The sequence below is a fragment of the Rana temporaria genome, chromosome 10 (assembly GCF_905171775.1).
Source record: "Rana temporaria chromosome 10, aRanTem1.1, whole genome shotgun sequence".
NCBI lineage: Eukaryota > Metazoa > Chordata > Amphibia > Anura > Ranidae > Rana > Rana temporaria.
In genome coordinates, this window is record NC_053498.1 from 23,186,289 (window position 1) to 23,209,545 (window position 23,257).

Below are 23,257 nucleotides of genomic sequence, written 5' to 3' on the forward strand. Positions count from 1 at the left end.
GAGCGGTGACTGACCCTTTTTGTCTTGCAGATACGATCTATGATGAAGATGAAGTGCTGCTGGCTTTGGCTGAACAATTGGGGACCTTCACTACACTGGTTGGGGGACCAGAGTTTGTACACTGCTTACTGGTAGGTGTCCCTAAATCTGCTGCCCTTATTTCTGATTTATAAGACCTTTTCATCTTTATCCCTGGTGCCCAACCTGTGGCTCTCAGACCTCAGCAGTCTGTAGTGGGAACATTGATTCGGGTAATCGTATTGATCTCTACTACCCCCGTGTAACATGTTCCTAGCTTCATATTATCTTCCCAGCCTTCATTTCCTCTATTACGTCTGCAGTCTCTGGCAGTCCCCTCAGGCATTATATACAGTATCTCACAAAAGTGAGTACACCCCTCAAATATTTTATTTTATCTTTTCATGTGACAACACTGAAGAAATGACACTTTGCTACAATGTAAAGTAGTGAGTGTACAGCTTGTATAACAGTGTAAATTTGGCCATTAATGTCTAAATCGCTGGCAAAAAAAGTTAAAATGTCCAAATTGGGCCCAAAGTGTCAATATTTTGTGTGGCCACCGTTATTTTCCAGCACTGCCTTAATCCTCTTGGGCATGGAGTTCTCACCATAGCTTCATAGGTTGCCACTGGAGTCCTCTTCCACTCCTCCATGATGACATCACAGAGCTGGTGGATGTTGGAGACCTTGCGCTCCTCCACCTTCCTTTTGAGGATGCCCCACAGATGCTCAATAGGGTTTAGGTCTGGAGACATGCTTGGCCAGTCCATCACCCTTTACCCTCAACTTCTTTAGCAAGGCAGTAGTCGTCTTGGAGGTGTGTTTGGGGTCGTTATCATGTTGGAATACTGCCCTGCGGCCCAGTCTCCGAAGGGAGGGGATCATGCTCTGCTTCAGTATGTCACAGTACATGTTGGCATTCATGGTTCCCTCAATGATCTGTAGCTCCCCAGTGCCAGCAGCACTCATGCAGCCCCAGACCATGACACTCCCACCACCATGCATGACTGTAGGCAAGATACACTTGTCTTTGTACTCCACACCTGGTTGCCGCCACACACGCTTCACACCATCAGAACCAAATAAGTTTATCTTGGTCTCATCAGACCACAGGACATGGTTCTGATAATCCATGTCCTTAGTCTGCTTGTTTTCAGCAAACTGTTTGTGGGCTTTCCTGTACATAATCTTTTGAAGAGACTTCCTTCTGGAAAGACAGCCATGCAGACCAATTTGATGCAGTGTGTGGCGTATGGTCTGAGCCCCGACAGGCTGACCCCTCCAACCTCTGCAGAAATGCTGGCAGCACTCATACGCCTATTTCCCAAAGATAACCTCCTGGATATGACTCTGAGCACGTGCACTCAACTTCTTTGGTCGTCCATGGCGAGGCCTGTTCTGAGGGGAACCTGTCCTGCTAAACTGCTGTATGGTCTTGGCCACTGTGCTGCAGCTCAGTTTCAGGGCCTTGACAATCTTATAGCCTAGGCAATCTTTATGTAGAGCAACAATTATTTTTTCTCTTTCGTCCATGGACGGACACGGCTTCCTTATCTTGACTGTAGGGTTGTGTTCTCTCTATCAGGAGAGGACTAGGAACATAACCCATTTGTCAAGACTTGTGAAGGCTGTGTCCGTCCATGGACGACAGAGAGAAGGATTTTACGTTGAGTACAAAAAAATCCTATAATTTTTATTTATTTTTTTGTTATTCCCCAATCTTCTCTTTAAGATCTGGATGATAGCCCTCAACTTTGCATGTATGTGTATATCTATCCCCATGGTAGCTTCTGTGTTTTTATCCTTGAAAACCTACCTCCTGGTTGACCACAAAAATAACGGACTTGTTTCTTATCTTCCAGCCACCACTGGAGAGTTTGGCCACCGTTGAGGAGACTGTGGTGAGGGACAGAGCTGTGGAATCCCTCCGAGCCATTTCCCATGAACATTCTCCCGCCGACCTCGAGGCGCACTTTGTACCTCTGCTGAAGCGCTTGGCCAGCGGCGACTGGTTCACCTCACGCACTTCTGCTTGCGGTCTGTTCAGCGTGTGTTATCCACGGGTCTCCAGCACCATAAAAGCAGAACTTAGACAGTAAGTAGACACATGGGGCAAGGAAGAGAGGGGGGAGGCAAGGTATCATGAAAAATGAAAAGGGAGGACCTTGATAGGGAAGTGGCAAGGTTGTGTGGTAGGTGAAGGCCCAGGGAGGTTAAACCTGTAGATATGGGCAATGCCCGGCATAAAATTAGTTGTGAGTGTCACCGGCGCAAAATAAAATAAAATAGAAACTGTGATCTGCTGCAGTACTGTGTACCCTAGATAGGGGTTAATTGTGCATAAGAAAGAAAAATGTTACTGCGCTGATCTAATTATCCAGAGGGTTTGATCTCTGGAGGTGTGGACTGATATAATACACCATCAACCATATGTGAAATATATATATCGGGGACACAATGTACCCAATATTGGGTGTAGATAACCTAAATACAAACAATCTATAAAAATATAAATTTAATTTAAATTGTGCAAGTGTGACACAGTAATTTTAAACTTGAATCACAGATATGAATTAGTGTGTTGGCATACACATCAATATGCCACAGTGCTCCTGTGAAGAAAAATGGCTATTATTACTACTACTACTAGCCAGCTAAATGGTGAAAACAAACAATACAGAAAAAAAAATATATATATAAAAATATTCAGAAAACAAACACACAATGTGCCAACTACCTGGGAAATAACCCCCCATTTATTATTTATTTATAAGAGGGAACATATTTGGGTTCTTTTACTTTAACTGTGATGTTTATCGCTTCTCTCAAATTCAGACATTTCCGGAATCTGTGCTCAGATGACACCCCAATGGTCAGGCGAGCAGCCGCCTCCAAATTGGGGGAATTTGCAAAAGTATTGGAGCTGGAATATGTGAAAAGTGAAATAATCCCAATGTTCTCCAACCTGGCATCAGATGAGCAGGTAAAGCTGTTACAGAATAACCAATTACCTCCATGTGTAGTATCTGTGGCTGGCTCAGTCTCACACATGTCTGCTTTTCTCAGGATTCTGTCCGCCTGTTGGCCGTGGAGGCCTGTGTGAATATCGCTCAGCTTCTACCTCAAGAAGAGCTCGAACCGCTGGTGATGCCGACACTGAGACAAGCAGTTGAGGATAAGTCCTGGCGTGTTCGGTACATGGTGGCGGACAAATTCACAGAGGTAAGTCGTGTTGGTGCTTGTTCACACCAGCCGCTGCATTGCAATGCAGGTGGTGTGCGGTTGGGCAGACAACAGGGCAGTAATGGTGTGCTGAACTCGGTACATCGCACAGTTTTTTTTTTTTGGTGCTGGCGCAAAGTGTGTTTGCCTCGCACTGCGCTACACTGAGAAAAATGTACTGCCTGCCGTACTTTTTCTCAGCGCACAGTCCCTGCACACCATTGCAACAAAGTGGTGTGATTGGGCACATAGGAGACGAGCAATTTTGCCTTGTCTATGATGGGGTGCTATTCCAGCGCAGTCCCACCACAACGCAGTCTTACTGCATGTAGTGTGAACATACCCATAAAGTATGTTTTGTGCATGGTTCAGCTGTGCTTTAGGCTTGGTTTACACTATGAACACTATTATGCCGTATGGGAAACCTGTATTCTCTAGTTTTCCACACCGCATTCAAATCGCACTGCCCTTGCGACCTGCCGTTGGTGTAAACTTGAGAACAAGAGAAAAGGTTGGGACTTTATATAAGGCAATGACTGATATACCTCCATCTCTAGTATATTTGGAAAAAAGGAGGGGTTGTGGGACTTTATATGAAGCACACTACCAAGTTAAGCCTCATACACACGATCGACTTCCATCTGACTTTTCCGTGGATTTTTGTCTGAAGGGCGTTAGCCGTGAACTTGTTCTGCATACAGACGGCAGAACTTTTTTAGCCAACATTCACCAAACCACATGTTTTTTCAGCCCTCTACCACCACCGTTTGGGCAACTTCTGCTATTGTTATCTGATGTTTGGCATTGGTTCTGAGCATGCTCGTTTGAACCGAAAATAATTGTCCGATGGAGCATACACACGGTCGGATTGTCCGATTAAAACATGTCCGTCGAACCATTGTTAAAAAGTGTATGGACCTTTAGATGAACCAATCGGTATAAACATTGTTATTACAAAAGGCATACATTCACATGTAAAATAGTAGAAAAATTAAATATAATAGTAGGTCTTGATAGATATCATCTAAACAATTAATGATTATACACAATTATCTCAACATGATATACATAGTAATGAACCTTGGGTATGTAGACCAGAGTTGTAATAGTAACATATAGGCATAATAACAATTAATAATTGATTCATTAAAAGAAACTATAGTAAAATCCAGATATTGCACATGGACATTGTGATGTAGCATCCTAGGAAATCCCTACGCGTTTCGTGGTTAGATTAGCACTCCGGAGCAGATTTGGGAGTATATATAATAGAGTAAAAATACCAAAATGATATGATGTTAAGAGTATAAAACAAAAAAAAGGGGGCACATACAAGATCCCCAACACTCTCACCTAACTGTAATGTAAACTTGACACCCCTAACGCAGGTCGCGAAAGTACCATGCGATCCTTCTGTAGTGCGTTTCCAAAAGTAGTGCATGTGCTACTTTTCGTGCGGTGTGATTTCAATCCAGTCAAAAGGAATAGGCTGAAATTCCACCGCACACAAAATGCATGTGAATCGCACTGGAACACGCAGCACCTAATGTGGATGGGACACTAAGATAATCCTTTTATTTTCAGATTCTGTGCTGATCTCTGTGTGGCAATTGGTAACACTGCCCAGGTGCACTTAGGCCTGGTGAGCTCTTTCTCATCCCAGGCCGTTAATATTTCAGATGTTGTCTGTGTTAAGCTGTTTTCTCTCTGTGCCCCCGTGTAGCTCCAGAAAGCAGTTGGCCCAGAAATCACGAAGACGGACTTGGTTCCGGCTTTCCAGAATCTGATGAAGGACTGTGAGGCCGAGGTGCGAGCTGCGGCTTCCCACAAAGTTAAAGGTAAGGATTGTCTATGGAAGTATTTGGACGATTCTATCATAAGTTAACTTGTTGTTGCCTGCACCATAGCCGAATGACAGCTACAGCATTGGCTTATTTTACATCTATTGACGTCCTCCTTTGATCGCGCCTCCTTTGCGCCCCTCATGCAGTGCGCAGGCAGCGCGCTCTGTGATCGCCCAGTCTGAAGGACTCTGTTTATAGACTGTTCATTTCTTTGTCATTGGGCTACTGTACAAAATCAGCAGGGGATCAAATACATTTTTTTCCCCCCCCTCACGGTATCTATGGAGGAGCAGAGTTATCACCCTAGGGCTGAGCTACAGAACACCTCCCTCTCTCCTAATCTCCATGACGGGTGTTTTTGTAGAACAGGGATAATGAATTGGTGGACCTCCAGCTGTTACAAAACTACAAGTCCCATCATGCCTCTGCCTCTGGGTGTCATGCTTGTGGCTGGCAAAATCTTGCTATGCCTCATGGGAATTGTAGTTCTGCAACAGCTGGAGGTCCGCTAATTGCAAATCCCTGTTGTAGAAGCATCAACAGAGAAAGGAACACCACTCACCGACCCAGTGCATTAATATGTGAATGAGTGTGGCCTCAATCAGTTTTGACCCAGTGAGTCTGTTCCCTTCACTGCAAACGGTGGGGAAATCTTTGTCTCAGCTTGGAGCGGCATTGCAAGTTATTCCTGGATAAGGGGTGTTCTGTAGTCCAGAGATAGCTGGGAACAATGTAACTGATGATGCAGCACAGGAAGTTCTCGGCACAAAAGATTTCTGGCAGGATCAACAAGTATTTTTGCAGGTATCCAGCAGATTACAACAAATATACTATATTTAATAGACCAAAAGGGGGTAATTGTTGGATTATTTTTCCATTATGTCTTGATGCTGTGCAGCATTCTACATAAGGCTTTGATGTTTTATCCCATTTACTTTACTTAGAATTACAGCTTTGAATTTTGAATGACTATTTTGCTCCCACCATCTCCGACCCAGAGTAAAACGGTCATTAGAAATATGCTCTCCAGGATTGGACATTAATCGCTTATTGTCTTTCTGTACTGCGAGGATCTGGCAGTTACCACTGAGTGTGTGCGGCTGGGGCTGGAGAGCAAGACTGTCTTTTAACTTGAAGATTTTCTGTTAACTTATACATACATCATGAGATCACCTCCAAATTAAGTCTGCAAGAAAGCTTCAATTATCTGTTCTATTCAGTCATTCGCTTCTTAAAGCGGTGGTTCACCCTAAAAACCAAGTTTCTACCATCAAATCCAGCATAGTAGCGTGAGCTACAGTACGCCTTTATTTATTTTTGCGTCGTACTCAGTTTACTGCCGTAGTGAAGTTTCAGACTGGGCATTACTATGCAGAGGGAAGATGATTGACGGCCGGCTATGGCGCGTCACGCTTCCCAAAAATAGCCCAAATAGGACTTGGCTCTTCAGGGCGCCTGCGCAGTCAGCTCCCATGTCTGTGCGCAGGCGCCGTATAGCGCAGAGTCCTGCTCCGGCTATTTTCGGGAAGCGTGACACGCCATAGCCGGCCGTCAACCATCTTCCCTCTGCATAGGAACGCCCATTCCCCCGGGGGGAGTCTGAAACTTCACTACGGCAGTAAACTGTGAGTACGGCGCCAAAAAATAAAATAAAGGCGTACTGTAGATCGCGCTAGTATGCTTGATGGCATCCTAGAGAATTTTTTTTTTTTTTTTTTTTTTTTTAGGGCGAACCCCCGCTTTAAAGAGAAGCTATCACAGTTCCCATTAACTGGCATGGCTGAGGCTGCTGTTATGTAGTTACTGAAAATGGTGCTGGTTCCCGGCTAAACATATTACTGAAAGATACTGCAGAGGTGGTCTCACAGTGGTCTTGAATGAGAACCTTAGAGGCAGGAAACATTGGTCTTGGATGGGAGCTTTAGCATGAGGCATTGGTCTTGGTTGGGAGCCACAGCTTGTTCAATTAAGCTTTGACCAAAAAAACAAAACACAAAAAAAAAACTTGGAAGCTGATTGGTTTCTATGCAGAACTGCACTAGATTTTGTACTCAAGTTTTAGTAAATCACCCCATTGGTTTTGGATCGGAGACTAGGCTGTGGTAGGAGATGTAATTTCGGATGGATGCCTTGACTATGGCAGCTGTACATTGGTCTTGGATGAAAGCCTTGCTTTGGGACGCTGGTCTTGGCTGAAAGCCTTGCTGGTACTGGGTGACACTTGTCTCTAGTGATTTGATATCTTCTTGGTAGGTTTCTGTTAACCTGTCCTGAGCATGTTTTTATATGTTTGCGTATGTTGGCAGAATGTTCATGTTATTCAGACAGATGGGTATCAATAAGAACCCATATAGTGGATGCCTAGTATACTGCTTAAGATTCCCATATACCTTGGAGAACGTTTATTTCACCTGCTGCCGTTGGCAAGTTATGAATATCCATGTATACCCAGTTTTATTTTGGCAATAAAGTTCTCCAAAATAAAGGCAGCAGGATTTCTGATGTGTCTTCCTGTAGATCTGAAGATTTAGTAAAACCAGTTGGTTTGCAATTGCTTGTATATCCTACCCAGGGCAATGTTTGTTTGGGCCTGGCAGACTAAGCCTGGGTTCTCACTAGATGTGGTGCCAATTTGCTGCAAATTCGGCACTGCATCTAAATTGAAAACCGCTTAGGGGGGGAGGGGGGGCAGGATACTGACAGATACTGACCTGGGTTTGACAGGTATCCTTATCCACATCAGGGAGTCCGTGGCCGATGACGTCAGCGTGGGACTCCCTCCCCTGGCCACCAGGCCAGTAGGAGAGCAGAGCGGGACCTCGCTCATGCGCAGTAGGGTTCCCAGCGTGAAGCCGAAGGGCTACACTGCCAGGTTCCCTTACTCGCAATGGTGGCGGCAGCACCTGACAGCTGATGGAAACGTCCGCTGCAGGTACCGACATCGCTGGACCGCAGGACAGGTAAGTGTTCGTTTATTAAAAGTCAGCAGCTGCAGTATGTGTAGCTGCTGGTTTTCATTTTTTTTGGGGCCGGAACACAGCTTTAATGACCAGGCCTTTTTTTGTGATACGGCACTGTGACGCTTTAACTAAACAAAATAGATTTTTTTTGCAGTACTGCGAAATTGCGGCGGACAGTTCGGACACTTTTTTGGGACCAGTGCTATTTATACAGCGATCAGTGCCATAAAAAATTGCTGTATAAATGACGCTGGCAGGGAAGGGGTTAACGCTAGGGGGAGATCAAGGGGTTAAATGTGTTTCCTGGGAGGTGTTTCTAAATGTGGGGGAGGTGGACTGACTGGAGGAGGCAAGAGATCTCTACTCCTGATCTCTTGGGGATCTGTTTACATTGACAGATCATGATTCCCAAGTATCCATGAAGGAGGAGATTTCACTCTCCTCTGATGAAACTTCCTCTATTTCCTCTGTACTTCCTCACCCACGATCCGGCCAGCGCTGATTGGCGCTGTGCCAATGACATGCTCAGTTCAACAAAAATAAAACTCAACTGAAGCAGGAAATGTTTTGTCCAGCATAAAACACGTCTGAGCATGTGCAGGTTTAGGTTGGCTAACTTGCCTGTTCTTTTCAAGGTAGACATTGCAGGAGGGAAGATCTGTGCATACAGGATAAAACTGACTTTTTTACGCAATGCAGAGGATTAACCCCTTAAGTTCCACAGTGCGTTTAACAAGCATGCTATGCTGCATATACAGACTGCTTTTACTGCTGTGGGTTTAGTAACACCTTAAGGTTGTAGAGATTTGCCGGCTGAGAAAGAAACAATACTGGGGTTTTGGCATATTGCTGAAGCCGTAACCCAGTTATTCCACTTCCTGACCAGGACTTTTGTCTCTGTCTCTGGTCAGCAAGTGGTCAAAGCGGGGGTTCACCCAAAAAACAAGTATATAACATTGCATTCAGTATACCTCAAACATGTACAGTATGCCGTTTTTTTTTGGGGGGGGGGTGTACATACAGTATTTTCCTCCCGGGTACTCACTCCCACGGGACTGGGCGTTCCTGTGCAGTGCCACAATGTCATCTGGGACTTCGCCTATATGATTGACGTGCCTGAGAAAAACTCCCCCCGGTGGATAAGGCGCGTCATGACTTTCCGAAAATAGCCGAACTACAAGTCGGGTCTATACGGCACCTGCGTAGTCAGCGCTACACGGCTCCTAGTCGGTGCGCAGGCGCTGTATAGAGCCGACTCGCAGTTCGGCTATTTTCGGAAAGTCATGAAGCGCCTTATCGGTGGGAGTTTTTCTCAGGCACGTCAATCATATGGGCGAATTGCGGTACTGCACAGGAACGCCCACTCCTGCGGGAGCGAGTTCCCGGAAGCCGGGAGGAAAATACCGTATGTACACCCCCCCAAAAAAAACGGCATGCTGTACATGTTTGAGGTATACTGAATGTAATGTTATATACTTGTTTTTTGGGTGAACCCCCGCTTTAAGGAGCATCGAGAAAAGTTGGCCTTAACACCCAGCCGTCCCTGGCAGGTCTGAGGTTGTATGCGGAGTTTTTTGTTCCAAGCACATTGACTGAGGCGTCTCCAACAGATCTTGCTCACAACTTCAGATTGGTGGCCAGTGGGAGGGGCTCCCGATCATGTAACCACTTTGACCGCCAATCACAGCAGTCACGTAATCGGGAAGACTCCCTCACTGCTGGCATTAAAACCCAAAGGGCCTCAAGGATCTATGTACAGGTGTTTATAGATCTTTGTTTCTCCTCCTCTGCATTAAACATTATGCCAAAATTCATTGTCTGTTTATATTGTCAAAATCCAGTTCTGTAATCTAAACAAAGCCTTTGCTAGAATAGTGCATTTTGCTGTTCAAGTCTGTTGCTTCAAAAATTATTTATAGGATGATATCTGTTATGTATAGTAAGTATAAATGCCGATCCTCATCTGACACCAGTGTGCTGTTTTGTTGTAGAATTATGCGAGAACTTGTCAGCCGACTGTCGGGAGAATATCATCATGACTCAGATCCTCCCATGTGTCAAGGTACGTCTCTGTCTGTCCTTCCTCAATGTAAATGTAGCAGAGGATTTACGATTACCATTGTATGAACTCGGTTTAATGACACACGGGCAACTTTTCTGCTAAAAACAAATCTCCAGCAACAGGATCACTGCTGTTTGTGTCTTTTAAGCCTCGTACACACGCTCAGATAATCGGATGATAAAAATCGCTTTCGGGTCGATCGCACAATGGTCTGATCGTTGGTACAAAGCTTTCGACAGCTGATCATGACAGTTCATTCATCAATATCTGAAGGAACAAACATGAAAACCTTTCTCGCACGACAATCGTTTAATCGGTACAGTATGCGTCTGCTATAAATCTGTAGACAAACACCACACATGATCCGAAACACGAAAGTAACCCGGAAGGAGATGGGAGAACGTAAACTATGTTCGTTCCGCAAAAATGCTCCAACATACGAACAAACAGATCAGTACTGTTCTCCGTGCGTTAAGAGAACGAGTGGAAGAAAAAAAGCACACTAACGAGGGATAAAAAAATGCCAGGCCGACATAGTGTAGCATAATTGAATAAATACTTTGATTTTTCATTTTTATTCAATTGTGGTAAACTATGCCGGCTTGGTGCTTTTCTTTCCCTCTCCCATGCAATGGGTTTGTTGGCAAAAATGGAGTTAACAGTTGGTGGGGAGGCATCCCATCGCTCCCTCACCGCCTGTCAGTAGCCTCTGAAGTGCAATCCGAACGTGGATCGGGATGAGATTTAAATGCATGTCTAAATCAACCCCAAAAAAAGAGGAAGCAAACTTCCATCTCTAAATGTTACCTATAGGTAAGCCTATAATGAGGCTCACCTATATGTAGTGTAAATATCTCCTAAACGTGCGCCGTTAAGGAGATCTTTACTGTACATGCAGGCAGTGACATCACTGGCTCATGCACTCTGAAGGAACGGCCACCTGTCCCTTTCCTTTAGAATCCTGTGCATTGAACAGCGCCTCCCATGCACATTTGCAGGAATGATGTCATTGCGGCTCCAGATGGTCACAGAGCCGGTGTTCTATCAAAGTGCCACGCATGCGCAGTACGGAAGGCCACTCCAGCTGATTTCCTGGTCAGCTGACGTGACTTCACCATAGCGCATGCACACACTGTAGGAGGCATTTTTCGACGGGAGATACCATTTCACGGGCAGAATCTAAATCTACGCAAACAGCGGAGGGAGACCGTAGTTGACAGATTGTGCCTCGTTGTTGCTGGGCGGGTTAACAGTGCTCAAGGTCAGGTTTTGGTGTGTTGAACGGAAGGTTTTGCCTGTGTCTAAGGGCGGGTTGCAACACAGACAAACCTGCTCTGCAATAGCGAGGCACAATCTGACAACTACGGTCTCCCTCTGCTGTTTGCATAGGTTTAAATTCTGCCCGTCAAATGTTATCGCCCGTCAAAAAATACCTTCTACGATGTGTGCATGACGTCACTCCAGCTGGAGTGGCCTTCCGCACTGTGCATGCGCCAGCAGCTACAAATACTGCAGCTGCTGACTTTTAAAAAATGGACACTTACCTGTCCAGGTCGCCCGCGACGTCGGCAGCTGAGGGCGAGCAACTGTGCTTGTCTCTCGTTTACCCCCCGCAGCCATCCTCGGTGAGGGAATCGAGAAGTGAAGCGGCTTCACTGCCCTGTTCCCTACTGCGCGAGTCGTGCTGCGCCGTCCCGCTGTGTTCTGGGAGCTGTGTGTTTCCCAGAACACAATGGTGGAGCGGGGGGGGGGGGGAATAATGACGTGAAGGGGCGGGACTCCCGCGGGAGTCTATACCTGTATTATACAGGTATCTGCAACCCCCCCCCGAAAGGTGCCAAATGTGACACCGGGAGGAGGGTTCCGGAAAGCCACTTTAAGGGCTCGTTCCCACAGCTGAGTGGGGGGCAGTACAAGCAGGCAGGTGAGCTGAAGTTTTACCACCCGACCTGAAAAAGGAGATGCGGCCACTAAGTGCTGTTCAATGGCAAAAATGTATTTGGCATGTCACCATGAATAGGGTGCACCACAACTACCCTGCAAGTACGTGCAATGAACATGGCTGGGGCATTGTGGGCCTGCATTTGAGGGGCACAGTTTTATCCAGCAGTAATGATACTTAATTGCCTGATAAATGACTTAAGTTACTAACAGTTACATTCTTCAGTTTGCAGCCCCCCCAAAAAAAAAATTGGAGCACCAGCTGCCACTATTAAAAATATATATTTTGTGTATATATCTCTTATAGTTTGCTGCTGATGAGAGAGAGAGATAGATGGATATATATATAGATATATATATATATATAGATATATATAGATATATATATATATATATATATATATATATATATATATATATATAATTTTTTTTTATGTAGGATTGTATTCCATTCGACTTTTACATTTCATCATGAATTTTTTGGTCAGTTAAAAACCTGCACCAAAAACATGACACATGTCACATGACCTATGAAAAAAAATATGTAAGAATGGTAACATTACGGCAAAACCACATGCGTTTTTCTGCACTTTTTTTTTTTTTTTTGGTTTCTATTTTCGGCGGCATAAATTTCGATTTCATCTCTGGAAATTGGATCCCCTTTTTATTACAATTAGAATTTTTTTTTTTTTTTTTGTTATGATTTAAACCCAATGGTGATCAAATGCCAGCCACCAAAAGAAAACTAGTTGTGTAAAAAATATATAATTTTAATTTGCATGACTGCGCAATTGCCAGTTAAATCAGTGCGTTGCCGAATGCTCTGGTCATGAAGGGGTAAAATCTTAGAGGTAAAGTGGGTAAATTCACAAACCTTCAGCCCTATTGTGTATATTTTGATGACTTCCTTTTCTAGAATTAAAATTTGATCTTTTATCTTCTGTTTCCTTTCTAACCAGGAATTGGTTTCAGACGCCAACCAGCACGTGAAGTCCGCCCTGGCATCCGTCATCATGGGTCTGTCCCCCATCCTGGGGAAGGAAAATACTATAGAACATCTTCTTCCTCTTTTCTTGGCCCAGCTGAAGGATGAGGTAGGCAAAGTTTGTGTGTGTGTCAGATGTGTTTTATTGCTCTATCAGGGATCTCTAAACTACAGCCCTCCAGCTGTTTTGGAACTACATGTCCCAGGAGGCATTGTAAACCTTCATTCACAGACATGACTGGGAATGATGGGAATTGTAGTTCCTGAACAACTGGATGGCCATAGTTTGGGGACCCCTGCTTCGGAAATCACCGCTGTCATACGTTTACAGAAGATGCTTCATAGTGATATTATAACTCCCCTGTTTTTACATATTTCTGCCACAAGGTGGAGCACGCCACAAAGCAGTAATGGTGAAGATGCAATCTGATTTTATTACAAACCCAAGCGCACTATATTTCACGTTTACCCTAAATAGGAGTGTTTGAATTTCGGGGTGAGATCTGTAATGTGCAATCTTAAAGCCATATTAAACCTAAAATGTCATCTATTGCAGATTATCAATCAGATGTGGTGTCTGCATCAGTTTTCCTTCTCTAGTGTTTTTTTTCCCACTGTTTTCACCTGGTGATCTGGCTAGTAACACACCACCTGTATTAAAGCGGATGTGCCACGGAAAAAAAATATTAAAAGCCAGCAGCTACAAATACTGCAGCTGCTGACTTTTAATATTAGGACACTTACCTGTCCTGGAGTCCAGTGCCGTCCGCAGCTGAGGAGGAGCGATCGCTCATCACTCTGCTGCTCCCCCGCCATCCTTGCTGAGGGAACCAGGAAGTGAAGCGCTCCGGCTTCACTACCCGGTTCCCTACGCTGATTGGCTCCTGCTGTGCTCTGGGAGCGGAGTGTTCCCAGAGCACAACAGGGGGAGGACGGCAGGTGACGTTCTGCCCGCAGTTTACCCAAAACTGTGTGGGCGGAAGTGGGTGCAAGTATCTGCACCCCCCTCCCCCCTGAAAGGTGTCAAATGGAGGGGGGGAGGGTTCCGATCAGTGTGAGTTCCACTTTAGGGTAGAGCTCCGCTTTAAGAGAAGTAAAGATGTCTTCCCCCCCCCCCCCCCCCCTCCATCATACTTGCCTAGGTGGATGTTGCATCTGTCCGCTGACAGCTGAGAGAACGTACACTGCTGATCGCTTAGTTTTCACGGCTCCCCTAGCAGAGAGCTGTAGACTCAGTGACCGCTCTCTGCACTTCTCTCTCCTCGCTCATTGGAGCGCTGATCTGTGGAGGGGGGCGGGGAGCGGCAGTCTCGGGCTATTGGCGGTTCACTGATAGGCTGAGCTGGGTGTCAGTCCAGGCACCTGGCGGATCCAGACTCTTGGGTCGGGGTGACATCGTGCCTGGACTAATATTGGTGACGTCAGCAGTAAGCGGACTTTCATCACTGCTGAAAATTGCACTCATGTGACCCTTAAAAGAAGCCCAGCCAAACGAGCTCAGTCTGGACTTCTCCTCTTGGGCTGGATTCACACCTATGCAGTTTTTTTTTTTTTTGCAGGTTTGCACTACAGTCCAATTAACATGGTTTTCTATGGAACATGTTCTGTAGTGAAAATCTGCAAAATGCAAAAATCTCAAATGTACAGGTGTGAATCCAGCCTTAAGCCTGGTACACTTAGGTTTTTTTTTTATCAACCAAGCAGGCTGAATGGGCAAAGAAAACTGAGATCGCTGAGAAGGGGCCCTAAAATGTTATCCTCCTCCCCTGTGTTTTGTGATTTTTTTTTTTTTTATTTTTTTTTTGTTGTGTCCCTTTTTATTAACTGCTTATGTCTGTTCTCTCCTTTCAGTGTCCAGAGGTGAGACTCAACATCATCTCCAACCTGGACTGTGTAAACGAGGTCATCGGCATCCGCCAGCTTTCCCAGTCCCTTCTGCCAGCTATCGTGGAGCTGGCTGAGGACGCCAAGTGGCGAGTGCGCCTGGCCATCATCGAGTATATGCCTCTCCTCGCAGGCCAGCTGGTATGTGTATCTATTAACATTTGTGCATGCGTGCCCGGGGTTTGAGGTCCATGGAGCTCCTAGCTGAGCAGTTGGTATGTGCGTCCATTAACATTCATCTGAATGTTTGGCCTCATTTATTTCTGTGTGCGCCTGGAGTCTGTAAACAGATGATGTTCAAGGTCAAGAGCCGTTCTATATAAGACAAGTGGAGCTGCAGAATGAGTGTTGTGTGTGAGCGAGGAGCTGGAGGTACAACTCATCCTGGTGGTGGTTACACAATAAAGGGCTGCGATTTACAAGCCGCAATTGTCTTCTAGTTCTGAGCGGAAATCAACATCCCGTACATGAATACATATTCATTATTTGTACTTGTCTCTTGGAAACGCTCCAGTGTACACCTTGTCCTTGTAGAATGCAGAATGTGATGAGGGTTTTATTATAGCACAATTTGTTTTATAATAAATGTTACAATGCTTAGGAGAGATGGTTGGAGAAAGTAAAGCGATTCTCCCAGTGCTTGAGGTTTTAACTCTTTTGCTGCCATGTCCGTATGTTGTACCGACCTGACAGCAAGGGGTGTGTGTGTGTGTGTGTGTGTGTGTGTAATAAAATATATATATATATACGTATATACAGTCATGGCCTAAATTGTTGGCACCCCAGAAAATCACATGTTTTGCTATACACATGTTTATTCCCTTTGTGTGTATTGGAACGAAACAAAGGGAAGAAAAAAGCAAATCGGACATAATGTCGCACAACTCCAAAAATGGGCTGGTCAAAATTCTTGGCACCCTTTCAAAATTGTGGATAAATAAGATTGTTTCAAGCATGTGATGCTCCTTTAAACTCATCTGAGGCAAGTAACACGTGTGGGCAATATAAAAACCACACCCGAAAGGCGATAAAAAGAATAGAAGTTCACTTAAGGCGGCCATACACGGTACAAATTTCAAAAATCGTATCACAGAATTTTCGTACGAATTTCGCACCGTTGGTGGGCTGCAGCAACAGCCGATTTTCATGCGGCAATCAAATTTAAGGAATCTGACATGTTGGAAATTTTTTGAAAAACTAACAATTTATTGATCAATGATGGGAGAATCGTGCGAGAAATGTAATAGAAAAATGCGCATGTGCAAGAAAAAAATATTCCCGGCAACATGAAAGTTTGGTCGGCCAAATATAGAAAATCAATGGTGGCATCATCGGACCCTGTATGACTCTTTTTAAGAGAAGCTGTCATCAAAAATCATTCCATATTAAAAAAAAAAAAAAAAAATTCAAGTTGCATGGTTTAATTTGGTTGAAAAGACACCAGTTCAACCAGCAAAGAAGAAAAAAAAACGCACAAATGGGAGTCCTCCATATACACAATCCTATACCCACTGTTGATCCAGAGCAGGGGTCTCCAAACTGCGGCCCGAGGGCAAGATGTGGCCCTTTGCTAGCCTTTATCCGGCCCTTGGGGCACAATTCCTCCCACTGACATGAGGCACCATTCCTCCCATTGACACCAACAATGGGGCACTATATGATCTAATGCCAATGATGGGATACTATTCCTCCTACTAATAGGGGGGGAATACTCCTCTTCCTATTGACCACCAACCCTGAGGCCATATTTGTTCTCTCTAATGCCGGGCCCGTGACATTTTCTTCCCTTGCTGACCCCAATCCGGCCCTTCTTAAGTCTAAAGGGCAATAAAGTGGCCCTTTGTTTGGAGACCCCTGATCCAGAGGAAGGCAAAAAAACTACAACAGAGCATGATCCAATTTGCTACAGCAGGGGACAAAATTCCTTCCTGATATCCCCGCCCCCCGAGGGGCAATCGGATTTTCCCTGGATCAACTTTAACCTATAAATGTCAGTATATATTATGTACATTTAGGAAAGCATCCAGGCCTTAAAGCAATCTGAGTTGGCCAGAACCACCTATTGAGTGACGCCCAAGCACATAAACGCCCCCCCCTCCCCTGGATGTGTGTCCACTCTTCTCTACCCAACAGCACCCACAAATGGGCAAGCGGAGCCTGTGATACATAGTGGGGGGGGGGGGTGGAAGCATTTGGGCCGCCCAAACAGCAGGACGCACTTTGTAGTTGCCATGGGGACCTGATATTTGCTGAGCCCCGCTGTAAAGTATAGAAGAGTTTAGTTCCACTTTTAAGGGGTTATATTTTATTTTTTTCTTTGTGTCATACTTTGTGTTTTTCTCATTTTGGTGGTGACAGTTTGAAATACTATCAATGGTCTGTTGCCAAATTTTTGCTTTTGAGGTGTATTGGGATTAGAGTTGTGTAATCAGATATGCACTTGGATTTAAACCAGAGTCTGTTTATAGCAGCTCAACAAACTTCTGGCTGAGCCCCATCCAGGGTTGTTGTTATCCCACACTGTGCAGTCCCTCAGAGACTCTCCCGATGATAAAACTCCGGAGCTCTGCAACGCTCCCACCAGCAGAGGGAGCCGTCATGCCTGATTGTGTTGATGAATTTAAAGGGCCGCTGAAAGGAAATGTTCTTGTTAATAATAATAATAATAATCGCAAGTGTTTGTGTCTTGGCCTCGGCAATGATTGATTTTTTTTTTTCCCGCGTAGGGTGTGGAGTTCTTTGATGAGAAGCTGAACTCGTTATGTATGGCCTGGCTTGTGGATCACGGTAAGAAATGTTTATCTCAATGCCTAGGGACACAGTGCTGATGCTTTACAGATGTCCTAATCCATTAATAAGCCACTCTCTTCCAGCTGCTGATGATTCCAGAACGGTGGGGGGTATCGTGTATTTCTAGACCACTTTAGGCTTCTGCCTAAACATTATCATTCAAAAGATTTGTTTTTCTAACAGAAAACAAAGTAGTGTGTCTGATAGGAGCACACAGGCAATACAAATAGATAAGTTTAGCCATTTGATGTCTAGATACTGTTCCAATGCCATGTTCACATTCGTTTTTTTCATGCAGCCCAGCGGGTTGCACGAAACTGACCGCTCTGGTCAGGAGCTGCTGTACTAACCATGCAAGGTTAGTTCAGCGATCTCCCCCCCTGAGCCGTTTTCTGAGGGGGACAACCCCTCTGCCAGAACACTCCGATCAGCGCTGTCTGCAATTGGCTGAGAGCGCTGATTGGGAGTCGGTTGGCTTCTGGTTTTTCGGACAGACCGACATACATACGGGCAGAATGTCGGCCGGTATTTGTTGTACCGGCAAACATCTTCCAACATTCTGCCCGTGTGTATGGGGCTTAAAGAGGAGTTCCAGCTTGGGGGAGAAAAAAGTTAATTCAGCAGCTACAAATTAGAGCTGCACGATTCTGGCCAAAATGAGAATCACGATTTTTTTTTTGCTTAGAATGAAGATTACGATTCTCATGGCGTAAAATCTTTTACATTTATACAAAATAAAATGGGATAACTTTACTGGCTAGTTTTTTTTTAAATTCATTAAAGTAATTTTTTCCAAAACAATTGCGTTTAAAAAGACTGCTGCGCAAATACAGTGCTACATAAAATATTGCAACAACCACCATTTTATTCTCTGGGGTCTCTACTAAAAAATGATATAATGTTTGGGGGTTCTAAGTAATTTTCTAGCAAAAAATAAATGATTTTAACATGAAAAGAGCTGTCAGAAAAAGGTTTGGTGTTTAAGTGGTTAAACGTTTCTAATTTACATACAGAAGTTTATTCCTTTGCTTTTACAGCAAAGGAATAAACTTCTGTATGTAAATTAGAAGTCAATGTGATTCAATGTTTAGACTTAACTTTCCACTGATAAAGAATGTTTTCAAAACTTGGCAGGCTGCCCAGACTTTGACTTTTGGCTGAGAGTAGAGAGGAAATTCTTTGCATACCAAAGTGCAGAGAGAAAATTATTTTCATGTCAAAGATCATGAAACACTGTGTCAAGAATCACAGCAACGGGAAAAAGATCGCGATAACGATTCTTGACGATTAATCGTGCAGCTCTACTAGAAATACTGTCCTGCTGTCTTCTGGGATTTGTGTGTGGCCCCGGAGGGGCGGGAAATTGCATAGACTGTCGCACAATGATTGCAGCACTCTTACCTGGATGTGGGAGCGAGTACTTTGGTTTGATAGTTATCTGCATCCCCTGGTGGTGTAGGGTGGCATACCTGGAGGTCCTGGCGGCATCCCTGGTGGTCCCGGGAAGACACCCACGGGAGATGCACAGGTAAACAATCAGCACAGACCCAAGTGAGGAGAGCTGCCGATCGGCTCTCCTCTACTTGTGTCTGTCAAACACGAGTGAGGAAAAGCTGATAAACGGCTCTTCCTGTTTACACTGTGATCAGCCAGGATTGGACAAGACTGATCACGTGGTAAAGAACCTCTGCTGCACACATCAGGAGTTGATGAGCGAGTTTGGCAGTCGCGATATCCTCCGGCCACCCACGATCGCTTCTCGGAGGCAGAACGGGGGTCTGCCAGTGTAAACAAAGCAGATCCCTGTTCTGACAGTACAGTGAGATCGTCTGTTCCAAGTGATCGGAACCCCAATCTCTCTGTACTCCCATTTGGTCCCCTCCCTAGGACACTTAAACCCTTGCTCACCCTTAGTGTTTACCCCTCCTCTGCCAGTGACATGTATACACCGATCAGTGGCTATTTTTAGCTCTGATCACTGTAATGTCACTGGTCCCAAAAAAGTGTCTGATCTGTCCACTGTACTATCGCAGTGCTGCTAAAAATCGCTGGTCATCGCCATTACTAGTAAAAAAAATAAAAATTGCCTAAATCTTTCCCCTATGTTGTGGATGCTATAACTTTGGCGCAAATCAATGAATATATATGTTGAAAAAAATAATGAAAATATGAAGAATACATATTGGCCTAAACTGATGAAGAAATTTTTAGTTTTTTTTTTTTTTTTTCTTTGGGATATTTATTATTGCAAACATTTTTACTTTTTTTTTTTTTTTTTTGGGTGCAACGTTGCACAGCCGCACAATTGTTGGTTAAATCGACATGGTGCCGTATTGCAAAAATAGGCCTGGTCCTTAAGGGGGTAAATCCTTCTGGTCATTAAGTGGTTAAAAACACTTAGGACTTTTGCCTTAATTCCTGGACAGACTTTAGGTCATGACACAGGAAGGAGTTGACCAGCTGAGGGTGGATGATGCAGGGTGTGTGCTAATGAGATCAGCCGGTCAACTCCTTCCTGTGTCATGACCTAAAGTCTGTCCAGAAAGTAAGGCAGAAGTAATGGAGAAGAGAGTGAGGAAGCGTGTGTAGAATTAAACCCAAAAGGTAAGTTCCACTTTAAGGTCTCCTCCCCCACTCCTGTAAATTTTGACAGGTACTTGTTCCTACTTCTGATCCGAGCCACTAAGGTTCGCCATCACTGGCCTAGATGATCAGAGCAGAAGGTCATCTTGACCATTAGTGTAGCACCCAGGGCAGTGATGCAGAACTGTGCCCCCACCCCCACTGGTAAGGCATGCCATAGAATAGGTTTACTGCCCTGTGTCCATTCTCTGCCCCCCTTACTGCACTGTTCCCAGGGCAGCTTCCCCCTCCTGCCAACTCCTTGTACCGGCCTGGCTCTGTGCACTATCAGTGCGCAGAGCAGGTAAGTATGACATGTTTGTTTTTTAATAATAAAAAAAGTTGGTGAATATATAAAATAGGCAAATATCTAAAGTTCCCACTTTATCTTTTAACTGAAGTAATTTGAAGAATTTATAGTATCCCAAAAATCACATCATTATTTGGTTATTAAACAACTTTTTGATGAAGATGTTTCATTGTCGGATGTAAAAAAAAAAACTTTTTTCTTTTTTGGGTTTTCAGTATATGCCATCAGAGAGGCAGCTACCAGCAACCTGAAGAAGTTGGTGGAAAAGTTTGGTAAAGAGTGGGCTCAGGCCACCATCATCCCCAAAGTGCTGGCAATGTCCAACGACCCGAACTATCTGCACCGAATGACCACCTTGTTCTGTATCAATGTAAGTGAATGCAGGGGTGTATTTAGGTTTTGTGCTGCCCTAGGCCTGGTGAATCTCACGCACCCCCTACTTTATATATGACGCACCCCTTCCTTTTTAAGACCCGCCCTGTCATTTCCATGGGATGTGGATGGCGGGGGGGGGGGGGGGGGGGCGCTTAAAGGAACCAATTTAGAAAATAAGACGAACCTTTACAACCCCTTTAAAGCGGGGGTTCACCCTAAAACTACTTTCTAGTATTACAATGTCCCGACACATTACAATACAATTATGCCTTTTTTTTTTTTTTATGTTGTACATACCTCGGTACAGCTAGTTCACCCGCGGCTTCTGGGTTGCGAATCCCACGGGAGTGGGTGTTCCTAACTTGATGGTGATTGACGTGATGACCAAAAACGAGCTCCCCCCGTCGCATAAGCTGCGTCACGTTTGCCGAAAGAAGCTAAATGGCGAGTCGGCGCTATACTGCGCCTGTGCACCGCCGTTCGGCTCCTTTCGGAAATCGTGACGCAGCTTACGTGACGGGGGGAGCTCATTTCGGTCATCACGTCAATCACCAGCAAGTTAGGAACGCCCACTCCCGCGGGATTCGCAACCCGGAAGCCGCGGGTGAACTAGCTGTACCGAGGTATGTACAGCATAAAAAAAAAAAAAATAGGCATAATTGTATTGTAATACTAGAAAGTAGTTTTAGGGTGAACCCCCGCTTTAAAGGGGTTGTCAGCTATAAGGGGAGAAGCCTGATCTTTTATTTTCAGGCTTGAGTTTCTTTTCAGCTGGTATGTCTGTTTTTTCCTAGGTACTCTCTGAAGTTTGTGGACAGGACATCACCACTAAGCACATGTTGCCCACAGTAGTGCGGATGGCAGGCGATGCCGTGGCGAATGTGCGATTTAATGTTGCCAAGTCTCTCCAGAAGATCGGTCCCACACTGGACAACAGGTACAAATCTATGTTTCTAGTCCGGCCTTCTCAAACAATGCTGCTTTTGGAGGCTGCTAGGTTTTCCTTTTTTAAAGTAGAACTATTTGCAAAACAATTTTTTTTTTCATTGTGGATTGAATAAGGGAAGATTATAACCCCCTGTAAGGTTTCAGAACGTAACAAAAACTGACAGGTGTTCTAATACTTCTCCGCTCCAAAAAAATAAATAAAAAATTTACAGTTTTTAGTTATAATTTAAACCTGGGGTCTCCAACTGCGGCCCGCGGGCTGGATGTGGCTTTTTTTCTTGCTTTTATCCAGACCATGGGGTACTATTCTTCCCCACTGACACCAAAGACTGGGTACCAGTCCTCCCGTGGACCCCAGAGATGCATCCCCCCCCCCCCCCCCACACTGACCATCAAGCCTATGGCATTGTTTGCTGCCACTGATGCCAGGGCTTTTTCTACTCCCACTGGCCAGAGTCCTGCTCCTTAAAGTTTAAAGGGCAGTTTGATCTTTCATCCGATGGTATCTGCATACTACCCTTCCAGGGTTGTCACTTCCTCAGAGCCCGCATTATGAGACTGGTGGTGCCTCAGCTCTTGACTATTAAGATGATCTTTTTAGCTATCTGTAAGGGAGCATTTTTCTAATTGATCGCCATGTGTAAGGAAGACCCTCTCAATCTGACCCCAAGAAAGAGGCTCCCTTGCTCACACAGGACATACTAAAGCAAAACATTTTACATTACAGGCAAGCTGTTAATAGTTCATTTTTACGGTGGAACTCCACTTTAAGTTGCAGCAGCTGCATGGACACAGCCACTGCTCCCAATTTTACATCCATGTGGATACGGCTGCATGTCACCGAATGCACCCCAAGTTAGGGGGGCATACGCTCACACCTGCACCCACATGGCTGTCATATTGGGTGCAGCTGCTGAAATCAGTGGGCTGCCTGCATAGGGATGTGCATCCCCATGTGGGTAAACACGGCCCTCCCATGCACAAACACTTTGGGATGCCTCATGCAAACGAGGCCTTAGGCCTGCCATAGACTGGTCGAAAAAGAATGTCCTGCCGATCGAATAAAGAAAATGGTGCGTGCGATTGTGCCACCGTTTTTGTTTTTAGAAAAAATAAAATATCCACAATGTTGGAACAGGCCCTTTTGATTGCGGCCATGAAAATCGCATGTCACAGCTGGAACACTAATAATTTGAGAAACGAACGACCCGACGATGGACATGATTTTTTTTTTTGAAGGTTTTGGACTTGTCTTTGCCTTGTTTTAGTTTAGTCAGCTTTTCACCAATCCAT

At 44.8% G+C, this 23,257-nt stretch overlaps 1 protein-coding gene across 1 annotated transcript in view; it reads left to right on the forward strand.

Annotated features, from left to right (window-relative positions):
- LOC120916441 (serine/threonine-protein phosphatase 2A 65 kDa regulatory subunit A alpha isoform) overlaps positions 1–23,257 on the forward strand; it is a 34,981-nt gene that overhangs the window by 3,962 nt on the left and 7,762 nt on the right. Inside the window, exons 3-13 of the mRNA XM_040327413.1 lie at positions 31–131; positions 1,884–2,116; positions 2,857–3,004; positions 3,088–3,243; positions 4,967–5,081; positions 10,039–10,109; positions 13,010–13,144; positions 14,887–15,060; positions 17,646–17,706; positions 20,857–21,011; positions 21,811–21,953. Coding sequence (XP_040183347.1) covers positions 31–131; positions 1,884–2,116; positions 2,857–3,004; positions 3,088–3,243; positions 4,967–5,081; positions 10,039–10,109; positions 13,010–13,144; positions 14,887–15,060; positions 17,646–17,706; positions 20,857–21,011; positions 21,811–21,953 — 1,492 coding nt within the window. The remainder of the gene's footprint in view (positions 1–30; positions 132–1,883; positions 2,117–2,856; positions 3,005–3,087; positions 3,244–4,966; positions 5,082–10,038; positions 10,110–13,009; positions 13,145–14,886; positions 15,061–17,645; positions 17,707–20,856; positions 21,012–21,810; positions 21,954–23,257) is intronic.